This window comes from Sorex araneus, chromosome 6 (genome assembly GCF_027595985.1).
Source record: "Sorex araneus isolate mSorAra2 chromosome 6, mSorAra2.pri, whole genome shotgun sequence".
Lineage (NCBI taxonomy): Eukaryota > Metazoa > Chordata > Mammalia > Eulipotyphla > Soricidae > Sorex > Sorex araneus.
In genome coordinates, this window is record NC_073307.1 from 136,018,546 (window position 1) to 136,036,979 (window position 18,434).

Here is an 18,434-nt window from a genome sequence, read left to right on the forward strand (position 1 = left end):
AGCCTCTCCTCTTGCTGGCCTCCCTGAGTCCCACTGATGGAGAAGGACACCTGGGTTCAGGATCCAACCCCCAAGCTCCACATCTCAGCTTCAAAATTCCTGGCTGCTGGACATGCCCAGCAACCCTCGCTCTTTCTCCTCTCTGAAAACCCAGCCCTGCCAACTGCAAGGCACAGTCTTTAAAAATATCTTGCTGGATTAGACAGCCCTGCCTTCGAAATTCCTCACAATGCCTGCACTGTCCCACGGAGCAGAGAGAAGGGTGTAGCGGATTTCAAGTTTTCCCCCCTGCCATTCCCCAGCTATAAATACCCAAGGCTGGGGAGGCAGGCGGCTCTGTCCAGTCCAGTGTAATAGATCTCAGTGCTGGGCAGGCCTGCCTGGGCCAGGACCTTAAAAAAAAAAAATGATTTCACAGGGACTGTGTGGGGTGCAGAAACATTTCAGGGACAACAGGGTCCGTGGAGAATTCAGGCCAACAACTTCACACCACGGACCAGGAAACAAAGAGTTGAGGAGAGGGAGTGACTCATTCCAGGTCACAGAGAGGCCAAGCTCCAGCCCAGAATTTTCTGGATCCCAATCCTGAGCTCTCTCCAGGCTGGACTGTCCAAGCCCCCTGCATGCTGGCTCACTCGGTGCATGAGTCTTGCTGGAGTGCAGACTCCCTTCCTACCGCCCTGCAAACACGAGCTCTCAGAACTTGGAAAGCGCAGACTGAGGGCTGGAGAGAGAGAGAGAGCACTTAGCGGGCTGATGTATGTCCTTTGCACCTAGTCCCTGGCATGTCCCTGGCACTGGGATGATCCCCAAACATATGGCTGGGATGGCCCTCAAGCACCAAGGCTTGTGACACGTCCCCCCCACCCCCCCACACACAAATAAAACACTATGTAATAAAATAAAAGTAAATAAGAGGTCCAGACTAGAAACCTTGTTAAACGTTTGCAACAAAAGCTTGGCTTCAATTTTCGGGCTGCATTTCAGGTTCAGAAAAGCCTATTTCCCACTCCTTGAGGTCCTATGTGTCTCCCTTCACCTTAACCTTGCATCTCTGTACTTCAGGTCACCTGTCCCGTCGCAAGCCTGACCCACTCGGGTCTCTTTTAGAAAGCAAACAGTGGGTTCCAAATCATTAAATACAACCTATCATACATATATTTGTACAAAATGTTCTCTTGGTGGCAAGAAAATCCCTTCTAGCAAGGGGGTCAGGAAAAGGACTGAGACCAGAATGATTAGCTCAGCCTTGGCGGATGATCATGTTTTATTATGTTTGTTTGTTTGTCAGGGGATACACCCTCCTGTGCTCAGGTCTTATTCCTGGTTTTGCACTCAGGGATCACTCCTAGCAAACTCAGGGAATCACTCATGGTGCCAGGAATAGAACTTGGGTTGGCCATGTGCAAGGCAAGTGCCCTATTCACTGTACCTGTACTACCCCCGATGTTCTATTCTCATCAGAGGATTCCAGCTGCCCCTGAGAATTCAGATCAGGGTGGCACCGAGTAAGAAGAAGCTACATATTTCACATTACAGAAACAATTTTTTGACTGTTTTTGTTTGAGGGCCATACCTGGTGATAGGAGTTGTTCCTGGCTTTGCATGCAGATATTAGCCTGGTGGGACCACACGCAAGGCAAATGGCCTACCTGCCATGCCATTGCTCTGACCCCAACACAACGGACATCTTTATCATCGATGCTCTGGAAACACCTTGGCCAAGAATGAGAAAGACACTAACCTTTCTGAGGACGGAGCCATTATTTTCCCCCAATGATAAACTCTAAAATCAGATGTGTAGGGGCTGCAGCGATAGCACAGCGGGTAGGGCGTTTGCCTTGCAAGTGGCGACCCGGGTTCAATTCCCAGCATCCCATATGGTCCCCTGAGCACCGCCAGGGATGATTCCTGAGTGCAGAGCCAGGAGTAACCCCTGTGCATTGCCGGGTGTGACCCAAAAAGCAAAAAAATAAAATAAAATAAAATTAGATGTGTAACATAGCAAGTCAGAGAATGTTCTAGAACCCTCTTCTCTGCTTCTTCCCCAGCCCCCGCTGCGCTTCCGAGTTAGAGAGCCCTCCCTGGGCAAGAAGCGCAAGCCAGTGGCCTCTAATCCCAACTTTGCCAGCCTGACTTGCTTTCCACCCCGGGAGTGGTCTGGCCTGAAATGCTCTCTTCCAGCCCACGGGCGAGAAGTCGCCAGAGGCCACAGGGCCTGGGAGAAGCCTTGTTCTTCCAGCCCTCTCGGCCCCAGCTCACTCCATCTGAGCCTCCTTCCACTCCCGGGGCTGGCGAGCGCGGCGGCCGGGTGCGGGTCTGAGGCCAAGCTTCCAGTCTCCGGGCCGGGTAATGGGAGGTCTGGGGCTGTGGCGAAGAGACGCTGGGGAGCAGCCGGATTCGATCTCTGAATTATAAAAAGAAGTTTTGGAAAACTCTCTTCCTGACTCTGGCAGGCTCCGTAACATCTGGATAAAAGCTGTGGGAGCGTTTTCCTTTTCCCTCGGACTGTGTTAACTGCCTTGCTCCTCCTCGATACACACATCAACCTCGCAGCCAAGTGCACAGGCGCACACCCAGCTTCTGGGCCTGTGCTCCCACTGTCCCCTCTGTCTGGAAAGGCGCCACGGCAACCTTTTGCTCCCCCATCACAACCCGGATGCCCACAGGGCCACCCCTGGCTTCCCCCTGCCCAGCGAGGTCATGTTCAGCCCCTTGAAATGCTGCAGCCACCCAGTTGCTTCAAGGTCCCCACTGCTTAGGAGGGGCTGTGGGATGGAATGAGAGAGTGATAAGGAAGACAGCCCCCACCCCAAAGGGCCCTCAGACGTCCCTCTGGGGCTCTCTGAACGCAGCCACTACACGGTCTTTGTAAGGATGGACCCAGGAGGGCATTTTGTTCTCACCCCTCACTCCCCCTCTCACACCCCTCTTAGCTCCCTGACAGACAAGGTCAGTCCTGCCTTGTCCCCGCTACTTCCCAGGTAGTGGGTGCTCCAGGTGGTGTAGACAAATGAAGCAGGTGTGGCCTTTCTCTGCTTGACTTGACTGTTTCTTAAGCTTGTTCCCATTTCGGGGCTGGAGCAAAAGCGCAACAGGTAGGGCATTTGCCTTGCACATGGCTGACCTGGCTTCTAGTCCCAGCATCCCATATGGTCCCCTGAGCAACACCAGGAGTAATTCCTGAGTGCAGAGCCAGGAGTAACCCCTGTGCATCTCCGGGTATGATCCAAAAAGCAGAAAAGAAAGAAAAAAAAAACAACAACCTTGTTCCCATTCCCCTACTCCCAACTAGTCAGGTGGCTCCAAGTGACCACCTAAGTGGCAAAATCATTAGGCTATTTTGTGGAGGGATTGGCTTGGTTTTGGGGTCCCACTCAGCAGTTCCCAGGACTTACTCCTGGCTCTGTGCTCAGGGACCTGGCAATTATTCAGGGTATCATGGGTGGTGCCAGGGAGGGAAGGCAAGGCGTGTGCAAGGCAAATGCCCATCCCTTGTAGTATCTCTCTAGCCCCTTGCCAGTCCCTCCCGTGACCGCAGGGGAAGCAGAGCCTTGAAGACAGGCGCCCGACCCAGACTGAGGACCCAAAGCCTTTCAGGTCTTGAGAATCCAAATTCATTCTCTCGGTCCATATGCAACTGGCATAGAGACCTCAGAGCCACCAGGCTACGAGGTGGACTCTAAGGAATTCAAACCCTCCTTCAGAAAGACATGCCTGCCCACCAACTCCCTGAAGCCAGCGGCCTGGACACAGACTTGCTGGGGCCCTTCCCCTCCAGCGAGCACTCTGTCCCTTCCACGAGCTGCACTCCCCTTCCATCAGATGAGAACAACAAAGGCACTTAATGGCTTTTTAACTGGGTCAAGCTTATCCATCACCGGGCAGCTGACACTTGCAAAGACATCCCTGGGTCACAGCACTTCCTGCCTCTGCAAGAGAAACAGTAATGGCTTCCTTGGCTCAGTGGTACCCGCAGGGCACAGTGGGACCATCAACAGGCAGCGTTCATGTAGAGTGATGGAGCATCGTCTAGAGGGTGTCAATGTGCATGCGTGGCTGACTGCCATTCACGAACAGGGTCTGGGAGACGCACCTCTGTTGACACTAGTTTGTCCCTTATCATGTAGGCAACAGGCCACAGACATATACCTTGTCCCCTTTGTTTCAATGAAGCCACATAGAAAAAGAAAACGCCTGTTTGGGACCCAGCCCAGCAAGCACCCAGCCACAAGTTGAGGCAGCTGAGAACCTTCTAGAATAGGGTGTCCCATGCAGTGCGGGGTTTACAAGGTGCCCAATCACAGAGGTCAGGCCTATGATCACAGCCACAGATGCTAAAGCATTCCTTCTCCACCTGCTGTCCTCTCTGGCAAAGGGCAGGCACTGGCACAGGGGTCACTCTTGGCTCTGCACTCAGGAGGAATTGGTGCTCAGGGGACCATATAGGATGCTGGGAATCGAACTCAGGTCAGCTGCGGGCAAGGCAAACGTCCTACCCGCTGTGCTATCGCTCCAGCCCTGGTACTGATGTTCTTTTTTTTTTTTTTTTTTTGCTTTTTGGGTCACACCCAGCGATGCTCAGGGGTTACTCCTGGCTTTGCACTCAGGAATTACTCCTGGCAGTGCCTGGGGGACCATATGGGATGCTGGGGATCGAACCTGGGTTGGCCGCGTGCAAGGCAAACACCCTACCCGCTGTGCTATCGCTCCAGCCCCTGGTACTGATGTTCTTAAGGGAAATGTTCTCCCTGCCTTTCAGCTCAACCATCTCTTGAGTTATCTGTTGCCTGTTAGATTTTGTGCCTCAGAATCCTCACTCTGGGGAGTGCTCGCTGCATGAACCCTGTACCCCCAAATCCCATCCCCCTCACAGCTGACCTGGGAAACCCTCATAGAAATGAAGGTGTCCAAAGGTTGATCGATGTCTCTAAGCTTCGGGCAGCCCCCCCCAACACTACTAGGCATTCTCTTCCTCAAAAACTACTAGGCATTCTCTGCCATTCTAGAAACCGGGGCAGGTTCATCTAAGGTATCAAAGGAACTCAAGTAAAAATTCTAGAATCCATCATTGGGTGGCGTGAGAGCCATTGTGTCCCTCATAGATGTAGGAAACAAGCTGGTAAGATGCAGGGGACACAGATGCCTGGGAACCCAGAGCTCGGTGGCAGAGACTGATGAGAGCAGGAAGGGACTGGAGATATGACTCTGGGAAGCCGTGGAAATGGGGACAGGTGGTTCTTCCACCTATGGATCTGGAGTGGAGGTAAGGGGGGGGGGGAGACCATGGGATGAGGTAAAGGTTTGGGAGGAAATAGAACCCCACCTTGCTCCTCTCCTCAGGCTAGGATTGCTGTTTCTTGGCAACCCAAGAGGCAGAGGGGGGATTGCGGCTCTAGATCTTGCTTGGTTTCCATTTTTCCAGCTATCCAGTGTAAAAGAGAGGCTGTCCTCCTCCCTCTGAGTGGAGTGGAAACCGATTAAGCAGGGACTAGCAATTCAATTAACCCTTGCTCCTTTAGTTGTTTATCTCTGTGAAAATCCAACCCCTAATCCCTTGACTGAAGGAATCAGACGGCTCTGAGAGTTTGCATCCCCCCTGTAGGAATAGCCCTCTTACTTCCTGGCAGACGAGGCTTGCCTCGCCTGGGCAGATTAACTGAATGATTCAGAAAAGTCCTCGGTCACTGTTTTGTGCTTAGACATCCTTAGATAATAGTGGAACTGATAAAATTGCCCATTACTAGTGAAACCTCAGGTGACCTTCCTTAGCTGTTATTTATTTGGGGGGTTTGGAGCACACCTGGCCGTGCTCAGGGAACTACATAGGGTGGGTGAGCGCCCATCCCGCTGTACTATCTCTTTAGCCCCTCAGCTGTTATTTAAATGTGCCCTATCTTGGTAGGGATACACACCTCGGATAGGAAAGCCTCTCTCTGGAACCAAAAAAGTAAGCACAATTATGAACCAAAAATAAACAAATAAATTAGCCCCATCACTATGCTATTACCGCCCCCTCTCTCTTTGGGCCACACCCACAGATGCTCAGCAGGGGTTACTCCTGGCTCTGCACTCGGGAATTACTCCTGGCGGTGCTTGGGGGACCATATGGGATTGAACTGGGGTTGGCTGTGTGCAAGGCAAACACCCTCCCCGCTATACTATCACTCCAGCCCTATACCTTCTCTCTTTAAAATGAACAATTTCTCTAACAGTACACTTCTACTGGATTACTTTTTCTTTTCTTCTTTACTAGTGTGTAAGCTTCCTGAGGAGGGCTCTCCCTCCCTTCACCACTTAACCTGCAGCACTTGTTTTTGTTTGGGGGCCACACCTAGCAGTCCTCAGGGTTTGCTCCTGCAAACTCCTGTGGGACCAGGAAGTGCTACAGATCCAACCTGGGTGCTATAGATCCAACCTGGGACTCCTGTATGCACAGCGTGGACCCCAGCTGTTGAGCCATCTCCCTGACCCGCTGCAGCACTTTTAATGATGCTAGGCACAAAGCACTCACAAATATTTGTTGGCAGAATGGCTCTTATTTATTGAGCATTTACTATGTGTTAAAAATCTTTGACCTCATCTATGACCTCATTGGCACAACTGGTCAACATGCCAACCATGGGATTCAGGCACTGTTATTAGCCCCCATTGACAGATGACAAAACCGAGACTTAGAATGGTGAAGAAATCTGCCCCGGGTAACTAATATAAATAGCAGAGGTGTGTCTCAAACCCTCATGATTTCGCTGTGTTCTTCACCACAGTACAAATTTGACCCTTCGTGTCCATCCTGCTGAGTGCTAGGGGGCAAGACTATTCTCCAAACCCTGCCATTTAACTCAGTCTCGACACTCAAGAGCTGTTCTCTGACCGCATGAATGCTCTTGCATTGCCTCAGAATAAAAATGGTCAAAGAGGAAACGCAGGCGTGATTCAAACTGCTATCAAAGGAACGTGCTGTGGGGCAGGGTGTGGGAGGAAGAAGTTTCTGTTTTCTGCCAGCTCCAGGTTCAGAAATGTTATTCGATGCCGTGGTTTCTCTCCCTCCCACGGGAAGTCTCAAAGATACCACCCCCTAATGACATTGCCCTGGGAACATAGACATCAATACCCAGGGAGCCAAGCCATCAAGAGCTCTGACTTCTCTAGGAAGCTGAGATGGTGTTTTGTAAACACTACAGAACTTTTATCATCCATCTCAGCCGAGCAAAGCCCTATCTGCTCAGCATTCTGAGTAATGGACAGGGAGAGATGGATGCGGGCCCTTAAATTCCTGGTTGGAAGACATTAAAAGTTTAAGAGCCCTATATAGCAGAGTCTAATGCATGTGCCCCTGCTGTATAATTAGCCAGCATCACAACAATAAATATATAATTTAAGGGAAGACCAGCAGGACGAGAACAGAAACCAGCACTCACTCACCCCCTCTGGACTGTGAGCATTTCCCCTCCTCCCCTTCCCCCTTGGCTTCTTCTTCGGCCCTGCTTGGTCTTCAGCCCTGCAGAAGGGGAGCCAGCGGGGAGCCAGCGCAGACCTTAGGGGTCATTTGGGGATAACAAAGGCCTGGACCTCGCCATTTCTTCTCTGAGCAGTTCCCCATCCCTTCTGAAGGCAGCTTTCTGTCATAAGTTATTCATCGCTCCTCTCCTACACATTCATTTCGCATTGTCTAAAGAGACTTAATAAATCAGCCCAGTTATTGTTTACGGAGTCCACCCCACAGGATTTCATGTATAAAAAATGAGCAGGCGGGGTAGTAAGTGCCTATGAATGCCCCTCCCCCCAGCCTTGGAGAGGTCCCTGGAGAGTAGGGAGTGAGTACCCAGGAGTACCTGCCTGCACGGGGCAGCAAGCTCTGGTCCCTGTCACACAGCCGGCTGGCTTCCTACTAGCATGGCTTAAGAGGATTGCTCTGAGGGGAGCAGGCTGGTCAATTCCTGGGATGGAAACAACCCAAGATGAAAATCCAAAGGAGTGAAGACCTCAGATAAAAAGTGGCCCATTGGGATAAGCCCTTTGGTGGAAGACACCTGTTTCCTCCCACTGTCTGGCACTTCTGCATTTCCAAGGAAGCTTCACCTACCTCAGTTTTTGTGCTTAGAAAAAGTCATTTGTATTCAAAATGTGTCAGGCAGTGGGTCTCAGCAAAGGGGACACTTGGTGGGCACCTTCACTGTGGCCCTGGCTGTGGAGTGAGGAGCTCCATCACTTTCCTGGGCTAGTGGGGAAGGGTTGGGAGGAATGTTTATTCTCAGACAGGTGTCCCTGCTGCCTAGTAGACAGTACTTTTGCTCTGGACTCTCCCCAGTGGATGATGGAAACTCCTGCCCTCCACTTCCTCTCCTGGAACTAGTGTCCCAAGATTAACGCCCCAAAGCTCAATTATCAGTGGTGACATCATCAGCCAACATTCTGTACAAACCTCAACTCTGAGGGAAAATTAAAAGGCAAGTGCTCTCCCATCACAGGCAGCGCCCGAAAGTTAAAAACGGAAGCCAGCAAGAGTCAAAGTGGGCTATACCCCCCAGACATTCTTCAATGCAAGGCCCAAGGTGTCAAATAGTCCCCTGGGGAAATGGGCTAATAGCACAAAGTGATTCCTTCTCTAGTGGCTGAACGCTTGAGCCCTGGAGATTTTTCTAGCTTCAAATTCCAAGGCTTTGGGAATCTTTCACTTAGTATCTATGTGATCTTGGGCAAATTATTTAACGGCTAGATTTCCTCAATATAATGGATATGATTCTATATATATATAGGTATATAGAATTCTATATCTCCAATATATTCTTTTTTTTTAAGATATACACTTTTATTTATTTATTTAATTTTTTTTTGCTTTTTGGGTCACACCTGGCGATGCACAGGGGTTACTCCTTGCTCTGCACTCAGGAATCACTCCTGGCAGTGCTCAGGGGACCATATGGGATGCTGGGAATCGAACCCGGGTCTGCCATGTGCAAGGCGAACGCCCTACCCGCTGTACTATCACTCCAGCCCCTCCAATATATTCTAATGGATATAATTCTCTAGTCAATGGTGTTGCTGGGACTACTTAAGCTAATATGGAAAGTGCTAAAACTATTGACACATTACTTACGGGCAATTATATCATTATGTTAAACCATGTGTTTAAATTTGCCTCCCTTTATTTTTTTCCAGAATCCACATGGCCTCTTCCACGGCTACAAATCTGCTATCAAATGCCTTCCCCCCCAACTAGCCCTCCCTTCAGACTGCAAAGAAGTCAAGCCATCATGCCGCTCTAAATAATGCATGGGTTGCTGACTCCTGGAATGGGAGCCTGGCAGGCGACGCTGTAGAGCGGATGTCACCCCCTCACCTTAGCAGAGAGAAGGTCAGACGTGGTCTGTCCCCTAGGCACTGGAGCCATGTCATCTTTCAGAGAAACGCAACTACCCCATGGTTCCTTTCCCGGATTTGACACGGGGTCACCGCCCATCCCCCCATGCCATTTCTCTTCCTCCTCTGTGGTTTGCTGCTGGTCCTGACTTTCAGGAAAGGCCATGCGGCTCTGCGTATAATAACGCCGGGTTTTTCATCAGTTGCTCATTTGGTGGGTGACAGCTTGTAAGGTCAGGCCCTGGGAGTCAGTAATGCGGCTCCTCCTCAGGAAGGAGAACTGGAGTCTGATCATTTAAGTTTCACCACCCCAGGACATGTAGCGTTAAGAACCCCCCAACCCCACCTCTCCACCATGAAGGCGCCCAGGAAAGTCCAAGGCAATGGCACCCAGTCCCCATCCTGGGCTTCCTGCCTTTCATCCCCCTCCTTCCAAGTCTCAGGTTTCTGAGTGTGGTGGATGCTCTCTGGCCACCACTGCTACAGTGATGGGGAAATTCGGGGTCAAAGCCATACAATCTGCCAACTGTTGAGGGGACAGCAGCAACTGGTAGACCCAGTCAAGCAAGGCTTGACTAAGAAACTCCATCAGTGCACAGTACCCCCCTCCACCCCAAGTGACAATGTCACACACATCAGGATGTAAAATATTTACCACAACCACGACTTTATCCTTTAAAAGTCAGTCACCAGACGAGCACTGTCTGACATGAGCCACTGAATCAACTCCACCATCAGACCAAATTTTCTCCCAGACTGTGGAGAAAGAGCCACCAGCACCATCCCAAGTAAACTCACAGCCTTACCCCTCACCCTCACCCATCCCCCAGTAGATCCAGGAGGGATCTCCCTCGCACCCCGGTCGGTCGGGTTGCTCGGCCTTGGAGCCCTGAGCGCACTTACCATTGGCGTTCTTGCCGCAGATCAGATGCTCGTAGGGCTGCAGCACGCCCCAGAGCTCCGCATCATTGTTGATGACCATCTCCAGGGCCTCCGCAGACACCTCTCCAACGGCGGCCCCTCCGCCGTCGGGGCTCTGGCTGGCCAGCACCCGGGCCCGGATCTCCTCCACCAGGTTCTCCATGCAGGCGGTGAGCGAGATGGCCGCGTACTCGTGGATGCGCACCGAGATGCGGGTGTCCACCATCCAGCGGAAGAAGCGGCCCACGGAGAAGGTGAGGCCGCAGCGCGCCGACTTGCCCCGGCGCAGCCCGTCGCCGGCGCTCATGCTGTACAGCGACAGCGCCTTGACGGCGGCCAGCGCGCAGCTCTCGGCCAGCGCCCAGCTGTGCACCAGGCGCACGGCGCTCTGCACCTCGAAGCGGGTGCACTTGGCATGCAGCACGCTCAGGCGCTGCGCCTCGCGGGCCACGCGGATGAGCGCCCGGCGGAGCAGCCCTGCCAGGCGCCTCACCGCCTCCACCGAGAAGGCGGGGGGTCGCCGGCCGCCGGCGCCTTTGCGGAGCACCCGGGCCACGTCTCCCTCGGTCCAGGGGAACTCCTCCAGCTCGGGGAGGCGCGGGCAGCGCGAGAAGAGGTCGGCCACTTCGGGGTCCTCGGGCAGCACCGTGTTCACCGTGTCCCAGCTGTTGTGGCGGCTGTTCATGGAGCCGGAGTAGCACCACCAGGCCGCCCCGCGGTGCTGCTGCGCCGAAGAGTTGAGCGCCTGCGAGTTGGACTTGGACGACGAGAGGCTGAGCGAGCGACACGAGTCCCCGGCCCCATAGCCGGAGTCCAAGGTCAAGTCCTCCAGCGTCTTGAGCGTGGAGCTGTACGTCCCGGCCATGGGGAGCCTGCCAGGAGCGGCCTCGCCGAGCGAGGGGCGCTCACAGCTCCATGCTTTCTTCCCCACCCCCTCCAAGAGGGAAGAAATTTAAAAAAAAAGAGAGAGAAAGAAAGAAAAGAAAAGAAAGAAAGCTCTAGGCTCTCCCCGGAGCCCTCCTTTCTCTGCGCGCCGCCGCAATCGGCGGCCGCATCGCCCGCCCGGCGGCCGCGGGGAGGTGGACGCGCGAGCCGGAGCCCCCCACGCGCCCCGCCGCTCGGAACGAAGCTGTCACTGTCACCGGGCCTCTCGGCACCCGCCTCGCCCACCTCTATGCCCCGCAAAGCAGATCGTCTGTCCTCCACGGAGGCGGGGATCCCGGGAGAACTGGGCGGCTTCGGCCGAGAAGGAGGCGGTGGCGGCTCGGAGCGCAGCGAGAGTCCGGGACCAGCCGGCCAGAAAGCGCTCGGCAAACTTCTGCGCCGCGCCCGCCGCCCGCACAGCTGGGTACCCCGCGGCCGCCGACATGCAAATAAGCGGGGCGACCCGCCAATCACCGGCCGAGACGGGAGGGGCTCCGCCAATCAGCTCCAAGGAGGACGGGCTGGATGCAGATTTTCCGCGGCCGCCCGGTGAAACCCTGCGGGGCGGAGGCGGGGCTGGAGGCCGCGAGCCGGGCGGAGCGGCAGGGGTGGATGGTGGTGTGGATGGAGGAGGGGAGGAGGGGAGGAGAGCCCGAGCCCCGAGAGCTAGCTGGGAGGTGGGGAAAGGAGGGCTCGGAACGTCCGACTCAGCGGACGATTCAAAGAGAGAGATTTCATTTAAAGTAAAAAGCCTCGGCCGTGCGGTCCTCTATCCCCTCCGCCCCCCCGCCACCCCCCACGTTTCAGGCTTTGGGTGGTTGGCAGACCCCCCCGCCCCCCGGCCCCTTTGAAACCCTTTACAAACTGAGCCAGTCTAGCGCGGTCCCGGGCTGGAGGGTGGGGGGCGCAGAATGGGGGAGGGGACTCCACCTCTTTTGCTCGACTTTCTGCCAAGCTCCTCCTGTTTTCCGGAGATGAAACTCAAAAGCGGTGTTTGGTCGGACTCCGCTTGCTTGCTGGCCTCCGCAGACCCGTCGGGCTTTCTTTACGTTGCTTCCAAGGTTCCAGAAAGGAATTTCCTATCGTGCAATTTGATCAAGGCCGGGCTCCAGGAGGCCTGCGACTCCCCCCTCCCCGCCGCCCCCAACGTGTGCACCCACCCACTGGCAATTATACTCGCGGTTTTCGGGGGGAGCCAACCCTAACTATAAGCAGATTCTGAAAGGGCTCTTGCCTTTCTCAGGTAGGTCTGCTTCTGGCAAGAATGGGGGAACGTTCCTACAACCGGGAACTGTATGCAAGAAGTGTGGCAAGCTGCAAGCCCCCTCCTCGTACCAAGTGACAGTACCAGGACAAGGATTCTCTGTAAACCCAGGGAAAGCAGTCTGAGACAGGAAGCAGAGTGGCTGGGTGGATACGCTAATCCAATTTTCTGGAGGGAAAGGGTAAAATTACAATCACGATTTCACTGATGCTTGAAAGCGTTGAGCCCAACTGCAGATGGAAGAGAACGCCTGGCCGTTGAAAGATGCAAACGTTTAGAACAGGGATACGGATACGGAGAGAAAGGCTCGAGCGAACCAGTCCTAAACTTCATCTCGTGATTATTGGAATTTGGGGGGTGGGGGCGGCACACCAGGCAGTTCCCAGGGCTACTCCCAACGGCGTCCTCGGTCGCTCCTCACAGCGGGGACCCTCCCCCGCCCCCACCCCACACCTCCCCAGTGCTGGGTAGACTTGTAGGGCCGGAATCGAACCGGGGATTCCTGCATGCAAAGCACGCTCCTAACCCTTTGAGCGCTCTGCTCCGCCGCGTCTTGTGTTTATGGATTCTATTCATTTGCAGAAGAGGTGGGGGTGAGGGGCTTGAATTCGCCTTTATCTCTTTAGAAGTTACTGTCAAGTCGATCTTTTTGTTGTTGTGGTTAGAGGTGCGAGTACCCGAGGGTGTGGGCTTATCCATAGAAGAATGCAACGCTGAGAAATGTCCCTCCACTCCCATCGCTTTTCAAAAACGTTCTCCCACCAGGGCTCGGTTTTGGGGGAGGGTGGGGGGATGCGGGATTGGGGGAGGGGATATTAAAGCGACCTCGGAGTTGCGCTTTGGTGAAACTGTCTCAGTGCGTGGGTTCAGACGCTGCCTTCTGAGCGCTCCTGGTTCCAGCGGCAACCCCGCCCCAAAGTCCGCGGCTCGGCTGCGGCGCTGAGGCCATTCACACACGTGCAAGTGCCCCCTGCATCTGAACCGAAAACCCGAGGAGGTGGGTACTCGCCTGCTTCCTCGGAGTCAGCCTCCCGGGCTCCTGAATGCTTCCTTTGTGCTGTGTCTTACGCAGTTCTGACCTTGAGTCGTGAGTTGGATGCGAATTAGGAATGTCTGGTTGTCCCTTGCCTTCTTAAATTAATGGCCCTTTCCCTGTGAAATTCCCTTTTATTAGCAATTTCACTTATTTTTTTTTCTTTCTGCTGACCTTTTATTTATGCAATATCGCCTTCTCCTGGTTGGAGCCGGGAATGGGGTCAGCATGAAAACAGCGTGCAAGATTTGATTCATAGGAACCAAAGGAACAAAAAGGACACGAGATGTGACCACGTCTTACAGAAATGAGAGACACCAAAGTTGATTGTCAAAAACCTTCAGCTTGTCAAAAACGTAAAGCATAATTTGAAATGATTGAAAATAATTTGCAATTTAAAATGTATTAGGGAAAATTAAGGTAAATGTCGCCCTCTAGAGGATATTTGTAGACATGATTTCCCTAAGTCCCGTTTCCTTCCTCGCCTCTCTGCCCCCATCCTCTACCCCCACCCCCATCCCCCGCCCCCCACCTTTTTTTCTTTTTCCTGCCTGCAGCCTTGAAAGTAAAATCTGAAAAAGTTACATCAGGGAACTTAGTGAACAGAAGGCTTTTTTTTTTCTTTTTTGAGTCACACCCAGCAATGCTCAGGGGTTACTCCTGGCCCTGCACTCGGGAATCACTCCTAGCAGTGCTAGGGTGGCCATACAGGATGCCAGGGATCGAACCCAGGTCAGCCGCGTGCAGGCAAAGGCCCTACCTGTTCTGGCCTATCATTCTGGCCCCAAGAGGGTATTTTTGTATACTATGTAGGGCATATCTCAAAGAAAAGTAAATGCAATTTTATTTTATCTTATTTTACTACTAAGGTATAGTGACTTACAAAGGTAGTTTCTGTTAGAGTTTCTGGGACTGGAGGGATAGTAAAGTGGGTGAAGCATGTGCCTAACCTAGGTTTCATCCCTGCCACTCCATGTAGTCCTGAGCCCCTCCAGAAATGAACCCTGAGCTCAGAGCTAGGAGTTAAGCCCTGAGCACTGCCAGGTGTGGTCCTCTCCACCCCCACCCCAAAATAAAACAATAACAAAAACACTATAGAGTTTCTCTGTCTTTCTCTCTTCCCTCCACAAATGAATGAGATTTATTTTAGTTTATTTAATGGCTTAAAAGAACAAATATAAAAATACTTGCAGTCAATTTTGGGAATAAAGGGCTGAACTTTGCATGTAGGAAACCCAGTTTAGTACCCAACACTGTATTGTCCCCTGAGCACCACCAGGAATTATCCCCAAGCACAGAGCTGGGAGAACCACCAGGTTTGGGCCAAGAACAAAACACAAAAAATGAAAACCCAACCAAATCTCAGAGTGTTTATTCAGCAAAATTCAGAAATAAAAAATGCACCTAATAGTGGGTAGGGCATTCGCCTTGCACATGGCTGACCTGGGTTCGATTCCCAGCATCCCATATGGTCTGCCAGGAGTAATTCCTGAGTGTATGAGCCAGGAGTAACCCCTGTGCATCATCGGGTGTGACCCCCCCAAAAAAATGCATATAAACAAACAACTGGGTTTCCCTTATTGGTGAAATCTGAGGAAAAGAAAGAGATGGTGAAGAAATACACACACACACACACACACACACACACACACACCCCTCATCCCTCACCACCATCACCACCAAAAAACTTAAAAGACCAATAACAATCACAAGAAGTGGGATCTACAAGGACGGTAGATACAATGGCCAGGAGGATTGCCCCATAGCTGGAAGCTGCTTCATGAGTGGAGGGGAGAAGGCAGATGGAATAGAGAAGGGATCACTAAGAAAATGATGGCTGGAGGAACCAGTTGGGATGGGAGACGCATGCCGAAAGTAGATAATGGACCAAACATGATGACTTTTCAGTGTCTGTGTTGCAAGCTATAATGCTCCAAAGTAGAGAGAGTATGGGGAATATTGTCTGCCTTAGAGGCAGGGGGAGGGTGGGAAAGGGGGGTATACCCCGGGATATTGGTGGTGGGGAATGTGCACTGGAGGAGGGATGGGTGTTTGATCATTGTGAGATTGTAACCCGAACATGAAAGCTTGTAACTATCTCACGGTGATTCAATAAAATTAAAAAAAAAATTTTAAAGTGGGATCTATTTGGATTTTGACTTTTTAAAATTCACTGAGTATTTGATATGATGAAACAACTGAAAATTAGGAATACTCTCAGGAGATCTACTAGTAGAAAATTATTTCCTTTTTGGTGTGGCAATGGAGGTATAGCTACATATATTAGATGTTCTTCTCTTTTATCTTTATTTATTGGTTTCCTGCCCACCTGGGAGAGCCTCAAAAACTCCCCATGGCGTATTCATATGCCGAAGCCAGTAACAATGATGGGTTTCATTCCCCTGACCCTGAAAGAGCCTCCAATGCCGCACCATTAAAAAGGACGAGTAAAGAGAGGCTTCTAAAATCTCAGCGCTAGGATGAATGGAGATGATACTGAGACTACTTGAGAAATTCGACGATCAATGGGATAATGATGATGATGATGATGATGATGATGATGATGATGATGATGATGATGATGATTTGCTGGTTACGGGGCCACACCCAGAAATGCTCAGGGGTTACTCCTGGCTCTGCCTCAGGAATTACTCATGGCAGTGCCCCGGGGAACTTATGGGACCCCAGGCATCAAACTCCAGTTCGTAGCATGCAAGGCAAGCACCCTTCCTGCAGAACTATCCCTCTGGCTCCAGATAAAAATTCTTATTTTTTAGAGACATACTGAAATGAGTGTTTTCAGAATTCTATCATTATAAAAGAACGAAGGGGTCAGGGTACAGTGGGCAGGGCACTTGCCTTGGCATGTGGCCAATCTGGCCTCATCCTGTGTGATCCCATGAGCCCACCCAAAGAGATCCCTGATCACAGAGTCAGGTGTACGCCTGAGCATTGCAGACTCGGTGGTAAAAACAAACCAAAGCAAAAACCCAGTAAACAAGTGAATAGATAGACAAGGAAAGAAAAATCATTATGGGAACGGCAGGTAAAGGCCCTAGGAGAAACCGCGAAAGATGACACCAATGATGTCGGTGTAACAGGGAGACAGAGGTCCGGCCTGGATTGCAGATCCAGCTGTGGGTCTCTGAGTCTCTCCTTCATGGGCAGGGGAAGGTGCAGGCAGCGTCCTGAAGCTGAGAGCTGAGCTCAGCGCAGGCACTACAGAGGCGAGTGTGCCTCCTTGGCCGGCCCCTCCGCAGTCACCCAAGGGACAGCCACCCCGCAGCGCTCTGAGCGGCTGCCCCACCGCCGGCTACAGAAACTGCGTTGCCGCTCAGGCCCGGAGGAGGGCAGCACTGTGCGGCACAGTTTGTGAACCCAGAAGAGGGAGGACAGGGAATTTGGGGATACCCAGGACTCCGGGTAGCTTCTCCCCGGAGAAGGAAACATCCCTGCGGCCTCCTGGAGGTGGGGGTGGTGAGCAGCCCCTGAGACGCAGTGATTTTAGCCGCTTAGCAGGGCTAGCTCAGTCTCCTCTGTGCTCCCAGGAAATCCAGGGACTTCAGCCTTTGAAGCAAGCTGCCACCCCACCCCTGCAGATCCCTGGAATAGGGATCAGGGGCCATAGACTGGGCTCAGATTGGGAAGGGGACTGGGCCAAAGGGAAGAGGAGACAGAAAGTTTGGAGCTTGCCTCATCCTCCCTCTCCCTCATGTGGGGAAAGAAAGACAGAAAGCCCCTGACAGATTGGTGAGCCTCTTTCACACACATGGGGCTCTGAAGAACGAACGGAGCTCCAAAACACGACAGCTTTAGAGTAGCTACCTAGTGCTAGCCAAACCAAACCAAAAACAAACAAACAAACAAACAAACAAACAAACAAACAAAAATAACCCCAAATGTAAAAAGGACAAATCTTGTGGCTGATTGAATGGAAAGAAAGTCTTCAGAAGTCAATCTTCATCATACAGAAGAAGGGAGTCTAACAGATGGTGAATTTATTCTTTTTTTTAGTTTTAGTTTTTATTTGGGAGGCTATATTTGGTGATGCTCAGGGGTTACTCCTGGCCCTGTGCTCAGGGATTACTCCTGGAGGTGCTTGGGGGATTATATGAAATGTCAGGGGTTGAATCTGGTTCTGCCACACGCAATGCAAGAGCCTACACGCTGTACTATTGCTCTGATCCTGGGCAATTAATTATATTTGTTTGTTTTGTTTTGGGATCACATCTGGCATACTCAGGGTTATTCCTACTCTGAACTCAGGAATGACTCCTCACAGTGCTCTGGTGGACCATATGGAGAATCATATGTGGGGTACGGGGGACCATGTGGGGTACCGGGGATAGAACCAGATTGAGCATATGCAAGGCAAGTGCCTTACCCACTGTGCTAACTCTCCTGCCCCTGGACAGTGAATTTATAACTCCAGGGACCAAAGAGGTGACTCGGTGGATTAGCATGCATGCTTTGAATGCAGGAGCACTGGGTTCAATGTCTGCTATCACATGATCCTGCTGGGATCACACTGCTGGGAGGGACCCCCAAACACTGATCTGGGAATAGCATCTCATGTGGCCCTATATCAGAAGGACTTTTGAAAAAGTAAAATAACTCTTGTGAAGAAAATAAATGAGATACATCAAAACATTCTAGTGGAATGAAATATTAGTGAAATAGAAAAGGAAATGAAGGAGCAGAAGTTCTTCATTATATATGTGTGTGTGTGTATGTGTGTGTGTGTGTTTATGTGTTGCGTATATAAAAACTTGCAAACAGATACTGGATATGAAAAAAAACCTAGAAAAAGGGGGAATTTTTTTTAAAAGCTTAGTAAGCTGGTTCAATTTCATAGAGAAAAGAACCCATGAAATTAAAGATAAAAATTTCAGTATTGACTCAAGTAGAGGAGACAAGATAAATAAGATT

The 18,434-nt window shown here is 51.7% G+C and overlaps 1 protein-coding gene across 1 annotated transcript in view; it reads right to left on the reverse strand.

Moving 5' to 3' along the window:
* The window catches only part of ABTB2 (ankyrin repeat and BTB domain containing 2), a 201,334-nt gene extending 189,707 nt beyond the window's left edge, over positions 1-11,627 (reverse strand). The window contains exon 1 of the mRNA XM_055141949.1: positions 10,267-11,627. Within this exon, the coding sequence (XP_054997924.1) occupies positions 10,267-11,149 (883 nt within the window). The 5' untranslated portion in view covers positions 11,150-11,627. The remainder of the gene's footprint in view (positions 1-10,266) is intronic.
* Between the last annotated feature and the right edge of the window lie 6,807 nt (positions 11,628-18,434).